The following is an 8,122-nucleotide window of genomic DNA, read 5'->3' as shown; positions in this document are numbered from 1 at the left end:
AACCTAACGTTTGAGATTCAATATGATCACATGTAACAGTAAAAAAAATCTAATGGCCCAAAATTAAATCTAACAACTAAAACAACTACAAAATTATTCAAAATTCACCCAAAAACTCTATAAGTACCTATGTATTTGTTCAAACATCCACACAAAGTTCACCTTTCTCTACAATTCTTCCAATTTTTCTTTCTACCATCTTCCAAAACCGTTTCTTCCCATTTCCAATTTTTCAAGATGACAAAAGATCATATTACAGGACCTACTCCAACCTTTGTGTTTCATGTGTTTGACATTTGTTTCAGGTGTTTCATGTGTTTCATATTCTTTTATTGTTTCATATCCTTTTCTAGTGTTCCATGAGTTTTATGGTGTCAGTTTAGTGATTTTTCAATATTCATCGGAATCTAAATAATTTTAGATCAAAATATTCATAAAATTAAATTAGGATAGTCTACATAATTTTTATTTAAAAAAAAAAGTTACTTTAAAAAACAATTTAGCCTAAATTCATTCTTTAATAATCTTGAGCTAAAAATTTAACCTATAAGGGTTGGAGGAAAAAAAATTATTTCTGGTTTAAAACCTAAATTTTCTGCGTTAAAATTTTTAGATTTTAATCAAAATGTTGGAGATGGTTTTACATAATATTGTTTTGTTTAGGGGAAATTTAGTAAGAACACCTAAGTAACCTGTGTAATTTTGTAGAGAGATGACTTTCACATGCTATTTTTTATTTCTCATATATTTCTGCTAATTTTTTTTTTATCATATTAAAAAAAATCAAACAAGTCAAGATTAAACCGGGGATGTGTTTTTATCATTTCTATTTTCTTATATCAGCAAAACTCTATCCGCTTCAGAATTGTTCGGTCTCCCTGGGCGACACGTGTCACCTTACCCTTCTAAAAGTACGGTGACAAAACTTCCCCTACCCACTTTGCGATTTCCACAAATTTAGCTCTCGTTCCCCTCCTGCAAAAAATGGCTGTAGCTCAAATCTCCGCCTCGCTCTCCCTTTCAATCAGAGGTACTCTCTCTCTCTCTCTCTCTCTCTCTCTCTCTCTCTCTCTCTCATTGAATATTGAATTTACTTTTGTAATATTGAAATTTCAAAATTTATAATTTGTTTGATAAATTCAACAGCTGCAAGTGGAATTAGCTCAGCAGCAGGTCCTGCTCGGCTTCCCCATTTTAATTCCGGTAGAATTGGGGCGACCTTTGCTTCTGGTTCTCCTCTCAGTAAGCCTTTGACTCTTCTTTCTCCTTAGTTACTCTTAAGGGATGTTTTCATTTTTTGTTTTTTTACAACCTGGTATTCGTCTTCACTTAAAATGAGAAGTCTTTGGTTAAAATGAGAAGTCTTTGGTTTGGTTTGAATTTCGTGGATGGTAAATTCGATACTAAATTATGTTGTCCATTGTGTAGCTTAACTGAACTCTCCCTCCCCTTTGTGTAAAATATCGATGTACTAAAAAAAAAAAAAACTAAAGAAATACAGTTACTAACTTACTGCTTAAGTGGCTTCAGTTTTCTTTTCTTAAATGTAAATTAAATTTGAAATGGTTATCGAACGGACCCTGAAATCAATCATTGCTGGAAAGAGTTCAAGAACCAGGAATAATTTTTAGTTTTTGGAATAAGAGCAATGTAGCCCAATTGACACAACTCAAAGTTTACAGATTCTTGTATGAGTAGAGTTTAATTGACACATAAGCTTATACTCTAGGGCTCGAATTCGAAAGTATTAGGACTATTGGGTTTTTGTTTGCTGTATTTAGTTGCTTAAGAGTTGATGTTTGATTTTGTTTTCAGTTATTAAAAGAGCATACCAACAAAGGAATGCTGCATGTAAATCGATGCCAATTTCCATAAGGTGTGAGCAAAGCACCAAGGAGGGAGGTTTGGATGTATGGCTTGGCCGGCTCGCCATGATTGGCTTTGCTGTGGCTATTGGCGTTGAGGTATCAACCGGAAAGGGACTTCTGGAGGTATGACACAAGCCATGGCTTTTAACATCCAAACCAACAAGATTTCCAATTTACTTTCTGTTGCATCCGTTTTTATGGGAATTAGTGTTGGTTTCCATTCGTTGAACCGTTGGCTTACTTGTGCCATTGATGATTTAGCTAGTATATAAAAGATATTGAGAGGCAAAGAAATTAGCATCTTGCATTGTCCTAAAAGTTATCCTTCATGTTTGCTTTTAGTGTTGTTTACTAGTGTTGTTTACTAGGGTAGGAAACTTACTGAAATTCCAATTAGAAGTACCATCTATAGATTATTGTTAGAATAAACTTTCTAATACTCGAGAGACTTGGATTCAAACTCAGTTAAAATCTTGTCGATTTGAGTGGGTTCTTCCTATGCACACCAAGCCTCAGGGTTACAATGACCATCCATTGCAGCTGTGCTCCTTGACCAATTGAGCCTTTTGCTTCCTTGCTTATGACCTTTTGTTATAAGGAACCTGACAGACGATAATTATGATTCCTGATTTATTGTGATCTTTGCTTGATTTTCCTGTATAAAGAAGCTTCCCAATTTACCATGTAACTCAATGAAATCGAGCTTTATTTGACATTGTTCCTCGTCTTCTTTGTGAGTTATCATTCTCGAATCTCAACAGGTACAATTTATACTAAGTTCCCGTTGTGATTGTGCAGAACTTTGGGCTTACAAGCCCCCTACCTACAGCTGCCTTGGGTGTTACAGCATTGGTGGGAGTTTTGACAGCAGTTTTCATCTTCCAATCCGGCTCAGAAAAGTGAAAACAGTTTCGGTTGCTTGGAAGTTGTTGTATAGTTTGTAATACTGACATGTATTCCAAATTCAACACTTGTTCATCACTGTAATTTTGTCAGAGTGCCAACACTTTCGGCGATACTTGAGGTTAAGGATGTATTATAATTTATCCATCTCAATGATGACATGCTCCCTAAAGCAAAATTAACTTTCTCATAGTGGAAATGCTTGTGAACTGTTTGGACTGGATAGCAAGCAAATGTGTTGTAGGCCGGCAGCGTGCCCGCACTTAGCACCCAAGTTTGAATCTCTTTACCACTAATTAGAGTGTATTAGAATCAATGTTTTAAAGGTGAAGGTGTGAGTGAGGTGTTTCTTGGATAGCCCTGCCTAGGCGAAAGCTTGAGGAGTGAGACCTAAATTTTTTAATGTATATTATACATAATGTTTAAAAAATATAATACTTTGCAAAAACTCTTAACTAAAAAGTGAACAGAAAGGAAGATGGCAGGGTAATGTATATCAGTACAGTGGGGTAATAAATGTTAGGAAAGTGAGGTAATAAAAAGTATAGAAAAACGAAAGGTGAAGAGAAAGGAAGACAGTGGGGTAATAAATATCAACAAAGAAGGGTAATTGTCACATCCCGGCCTGGGCCCCCACCACATCCGGACTCGATTTCGTCGTAGCATGATATTCTCTGCTTTGGGCCCCAACCACGCCCTCACGATTTTGTTTCTGGGAACTCACACAAGAACTTCCCAGTGGGTCACCCATCATAGGATTGCTTTCGCGCGAACTTGCTTAACTTCGGAGTTCCAATGGAACCCGAAGTCAGTGAGCTCCCAAAAGGTGTCGTGCTAGGTAAAGATGGGAATATACATATAAGGCTTACAGGATCCTGACCATTGGGTGATGTGGGATCTTACAATAATAAATGTCAGCAAAGCGGGAAATAAAAAGTTTAGAAAAATGAAAAGTCAGGAAAAAAAAAACCCTAGCTTCTTCATCTTGTTTGCTAGGCAAACTCTGCAACTCAAAGAATTCCATATTTCTGCAACTTAAAAATGAAAAAGGGACATCTCAGGTGCTCCTCAAGTGTTCCTCAACCGCCTAGGCGTGCCTCACGAAGCCTAGGCGAGTATTTCGTCGATTCCCACAAAACATAAGCGAAAATGTTGAAGCCCCGCCTCCAAGGCTGCCTAGGCACACCTTGAGATGTGCTTTTTGAAACACTGATTAGAATATCGCGTTGTTAGATTCCTATTAATTAGAAACTGACTTGGAAAATAAATATTTTCACCTAGAAGGAACATCAGTTGTAATACTTTGTGAGAAGGATCTTAAAAAAAATTTAATTAGATGCAGACACAAATGAGTGGATATAAGCTTTTTTCAAAAGTTGAAATATTATCTTTGTAATTTCCAGGAAACAAGCCAACAGAATATTGGCCCTGCCCACTTATGTTGCATCAATGTTCCCTTATGATGCCAACAATTCCTGTTGCAGGTAAAATTAAAATAATTAATTTCTTTTCCCTCTTTTCTAATTTAGAATATATTCTCTTCACCTTTTGCATCAACCACCACTAATATTGCCCCATCTGGGCTTTTGCTTTCAACTCAAGAAATCTTTTTCCCTGTGCTTGTACATAAACTGATTGCAACCCTTGATGTATTTTCCTTCTCGGATTCTAAATCTTGTTCAAACTCTACTAATAACTTTGTTGAACTTCTGTTTTTGGAATGGGAGGAGCGGTTTCGCGAATTGCAAAGAGGTTCTTCCCAAAGAATGGAGTGAGGATTCTAATGGTGGGTCTTGATGCTTCAGGAAAGACAACCATCCTCTACAAGCTGAAGCTTGGAGACATCGTTAACACCATACCCACCATCGGTATTTATCCTTAAAATCCATCCTGGATGAAGCATTTGGTTTATGATTCTGTTGCAGTTCAATTATCTTTGGTTTACACACTTGAGCCACTATATTGTGATAAAAAATTCTCCGTGCAGGATGTTAGTTGTTTTATTAAAGAACTAACGCGTATTTGTAGTGTTGAAATGTACCAGTTTACATAGAGTATGACACTGCCTTCACTTTTATGGAGCAGGTTTCAATGTGGAGACAATAGAGTACAAAAATATTACCTTCACTATTTGGGATGTTGGTGGACAAGACAAGGTACCAAGCTCTTTCGCTCTTCTATCCGTCCGCACAAGGATGACTGATTTTATACATTTCTGGACATAGTTGGAAATGGTTTTGATTCAATTATGTGTTTAAATATGGATCAATTAAACTCTATGGAGCTTTGTATTGTGATCGCTAACTAATCTGTTCATCATCTCCTTGCTGCTCACCAGATACGGCCTTTGTGGAGGCACTACTTTCAGAATACTCAAGGCATTATATTTGTTGTGGACAGCATTGACAGGGAAAGAATCTCAGAAGCCCGCAACGAGCTTCATTGTATTTTAAGTGAGGTCTGTGAGGTTTATATGTGAGGAATACAATACCTGTTACAAAAAGGATTACAACTGTGTTGAAGAAAAGGAAAGAAAGAGGTTTATAATTGCTGTCTCTTTTTGCAGAGTGAACTAAGCAATGCAACACTTCTTGTCTTTGCTAATAAGCAAGACCTTCCACATGCTATGAGTTCTTCTGAGGTTGCTGATAAACTTGCCCTGCACTTACTCCGGAATCGTTTCTGGTATGCGTATAACTTCTCTACTGTACATAAGTAGCTAGAAGAAAAGGGATTGCTTAATTTTAAAAACCTGCTACTGAAACTTGAAACAAAAGCCAACGTAACGCGACTCAAACGTGTTACAATCTGATCGCGTATTGATTCTGAGTTTTCAATGGAATTTTAATGAGTTTTATTGCATAGGTACATCCAAAGTACTTCTGCCACCACTGGCCAAGGACTCTATGAAGGTCTTGATTGGCTATCTGATAATATTGTCAATAACAAGGCATGATGCAAGGGGGCTTCTACAACATTCAGACCATTCACATTCGTACTCGATACATTTTAGTGGAATCAAATTGGCTAGCAATGGAAAGTGAACACATCATTTCTTTGCAAAACCCTGCATATTTGGTTCGAATGGAGCTTCAGTAGAACCGGTCGGTTTACGAAATGAGGGAAATTCAAGCCTGTCTTCCTGTCTTGGGGAGGTATAGAATCCCAGTTAGCACTACTCACTACTGTATTGATGAAGTAACCTGTATTCATTAGTACAATCTCAGAATAAATGTTGATAGGTTATTTTTGGTCTGCTCCTTTTGGTTTGGATTTGAAGCATGTTGACATCAAATTCGATTTACTCTTAATTTCAAGTTGCCTGACCAAGAAAAATATCTAATCTTTCGGAATAAGAGGCAAAGATACAATTGCAATTAAAAATTGTTCCAATCCAGAAAGACAAAAGATTTTATGCTCAAATTTCGCTTCCTGGTTGCACCTATATAATCAACAGAGTCATCAAAGGTGGATGGATGAAATTCCACGGTTCAAGGTCGATAGATGAAAATCCATAGATTGGTGCCCGGCTGGAGCCTCAGATTTCTTCTGATTCCTCTTCTTGCTTCCACATTTGTTCCTTTCATTCGGTTTCTCATCCACCGCAGGCTGTGTGCTTATTATGTCTTGATAAATTGCACCAAGCGGATCCGCCTGGAAAGCAGGATGATTAACAAGTGCACTCAGACGCTTTCCTTCCTTCAATCTGATGAAAACGTAACAGTATCAGTCTATTATTCCCCCCGAGTTTCCGTGATCTACTGAGAATAAATATTTTAGAATAAAAAAATTGGAAAACTTACATTAGCTTGAACTTTGCAGCAGGAGTTAGTTCTAGTGAATCCTTCAACTCAGGCAGAAACTCTGAGAGGGAAGAGATATCATATGCATTCAGTTTCTTCCGTCGGATATGAAATTTCTTCTTCTGGTACAAGTGAAATTCACTCATTAGCATACATGATGGATTTTATTCAAAAGTAAAACAATGGAGAAATCTGAAGAATGCCAAAAACCTAATCATGTTACTGCAACAAACAATATGCCTTGTGAAAGTCTTGCTAGCACCGGGGGGTGGGGGGGAATTCGACCCGAAATCAGTCTCACTTGAAAACTGAAATATCTCTATTTTTCGAAGACCTGGGTGAAGACCGGTTGTCCAAAGGCAATGTGCCCTCCCCTTGCATCCGAGTTCAAATTTCCCCTCCCCGTAGCAAATGTCAAATAAATCATAATTTCCAGTTGCAAATTCACAAACAAACAATCATGCTTAAAAAAATTACCAACCACGATCACCACGAAAAATTAAATTCTCACCTTGAAAAAACCCTTCTTTGTACTCGAGGCAAGGGTTTCTTTACCTGAATTTTCACCCATGTCTGAATTTGCTTCTTGAAATATTATTCCACTCCTCTAAAATATGACAAAATTTATGAGCAAACTTCGCTAGTTCAGAAGAAGGGGGTCACCGGTGTGGCTCAAGGAACTCCCCCACGGTCAAGCCAGTAAACTTGTAAAATTCAAACCAGTCTTCGGCTTAGAGCTCAAGGTATTATGGACATTTTTTGTTGCTGGTATTTTGTACCTTGGTTTGTTCGTGAAGGGAGGATTTATACTGGCTCTAATGGAGTAAGAGCAAACCATTTTAGGCATGTGTATATTGTTCTTAGCCGTTTTGGCAGCGCTCAATTTTAGGCATATCTAGGTTGCCCTTTCCCTTTTCAAATTCCTTGGATTCTTAGCCCTTTTTCTTTGGGTCCAAAGCCATGTTTTATATTCGGCTTTTTGGGACAACCTCTATGTGCTTAGTTCTTATTTCCTTACTTGCGTGTGAAGGCACTTTGTTTTTCTTCTCCAAATGACAGATTTGTTTCCAAAATTTTTATCTTAACTTGCTCCAGAATTTTTCATTTTTGATGCAAGCGATATTAGTGGAGAGAGGAATCAAACTCAAGACCTTATGTGTAAGTGTTAATGCCCTTTAATGAGCTAAACTATATGATATGCTTGATAACCAATTCAGTTTTTAGGTTATGTATGATAGGAAGATTCTAGGGATCCTAAAGCTATCTCATTTGCAGGTTGCTTTTGTTTCTTGACAAAATGAATTTAAGGGGGCAGTAGTCAAATTAGGATTTGATAGCATTTTAATGGATTTTGAAATTTGGGTGTAGTTTTGCATTTTAAAAGATCTTGAAATCATGGTGTAGTCAAATTAAGATTTTATAGGATTTTAAAAATCCATCAAAATCCAAGCATAGTCAATTAGGATTTGTAAATGAGTTTGCAGATGTCTAGGTGTAGTGAAAATACCAAGGATTTGCTAGGATTTTGATGGATTTGAGGGTCTGTGG

The 8,122-nt window shown here is 37.1% G+C and overlaps 3 protein-coding genes across 3 annotated transcripts; 2 read left to right on the top strand and 1 right to left on the bottom strand.

The window, feature by feature from the left end:
* The first annotated feature begins 664 nt into the window (after positions 1–664).
* Positions 665–2,963, top strand: LOC139196645 (stress enhanced protein 1, chloroplastic). The gene is made up of 4 exons (XM_070823031.1): positions 665–1,030; positions 1,147–1,242; positions 1,816–1,991; positions 2,667–2,963. Exons 1-4 carry the CDS (start codon positions 985–987, stop codon positions 2,769–2,771), a joined length of 423 nt encoding a protein of 140 aa, XP_070679132.1. The 5' UTR covers positions 665–984; the 3' UTR covers positions 2,772–2,963.
* Positions 2,964–4,180: 1,217 nt separating this feature from the next.
* Positions 4,181–6,031, top strand: LOC103436447 (ADP-ribosylation factor 2). Its single transcript, XM_070822324.1, has 6 exons — positions 4,181–4,255; positions 4,499–4,639; positions 4,857–4,927; positions 5,110–5,229; positions 5,338–5,456; positions 5,637–6,031. Exons 1-6 carry the CDS (start codon positions 4,210–4,212, stop codon positions 5,725–5,727), a joined length of 588 nt encoding a protein of 195 aa, XP_070678425.1. The 5' UTR covers positions 4,181–4,209; the 3' UTR covers positions 5,728–6,031.
* A 58-nt stretch (positions 6,032–6,089) lies between these two features.
* On the bottom strand, positions 6,090–7,257 carry LOC103436448 (uncharacterized). Its single transcript, XM_008374874.4, has 3 exons — positions 7,086–7,257; positions 6,575–6,696; positions 6,090–6,477 (listed from the first exon to the last, which is right to left on the bottom strand). The coding sequence occupies exons 1-3, from the start codon at positions 7,143–7,145 to the stop codon at positions 6,234–6,236; spliced, it is 426 nt and encodes a 141-aa protein (XP_008373096.3). The 5' UTR covers positions 7,146–7,257; the 3' UTR covers positions 6,090–6,233.
* Between the last annotated feature and the right edge of the window lie 865 nt (positions 7,258–8,122).

Source organism: Malus domestica, chromosome 05, assembly GCF_042453785.1.
Source record: "Malus domestica chromosome 05, GDT2T_hap1".
Classification (NCBI taxonomy): Eukaryota; Viridiplantae; Streptophyta; class Magnoliopsida; order Rosales; family Rosaceae; genus Malus; species Malus domestica.
This window is presented reverse-complemented; position numbering and strand designations above follow the sequence as displayed.

Coding starts and splice junctions, on each gene's coding strand:
- LOC139196645 (XM_070823031.1), top strand. CDS start 985: ATGGCTGTAGCTCAAATCTCCGCCTCGCTCTCCCTTTCAATCAGAG. Junction 1,243..1,815: donor TGCTTCTGGTTCTCCTCTCA/GTAAGCCTTTGA, acceptor TTTTGTTTTCAG/TTATTAAAAGAGCATACCAA. Junction 1,992..2,666: donor CCGGAAAGGGACTTCTGGAG/GTATGACACAAG, acceptor GTGATTGTGCAG/AACTTTGGGCTTACAAGCCC.
- LOC103436447 (XM_070822324.1), top strand. CDS start 4,210: ATGTTGCATCAATGTTCCCTTATGATGCCAACAATTCCTGTTGCAG. Junction 4,256..4,498: donor GCCAACAATTCCTGTTGCAG/GTAAAATTAAAA, acceptor TTGGAATGGGAG/GAGCGGTTTCGCGAATTGCA. Junction 5,230..5,337: donor TTCATTGTATTTTAAGTGAG/GTCTGTGAGGTT, acceptor CTCTTTTTGCAG/AGTGAACTAAGCAATGCAAC.
- LOC103436448 (XM_008374874.4), bottom strand. CDS start 7,145: ATGGGTGAAAATTCAGGTAAAGAAACCCTTGCCTCGAGTACAAAGAAG. Junction 6,697..7,085: donor CAAAGAAGGGTTTTTTCAAG/GTGAGAATTTAA, acceptor CACTTGTACCAG/AAGAAGAAATTTCATATCCG. Junction 6,478..6,574: donor GCTGCAAAGTTCAAGCTAAT/GTAAGTTTTCCA, acceptor CGTTTTCATCAG/ATTGAAGGAAGGAAAGCGTC.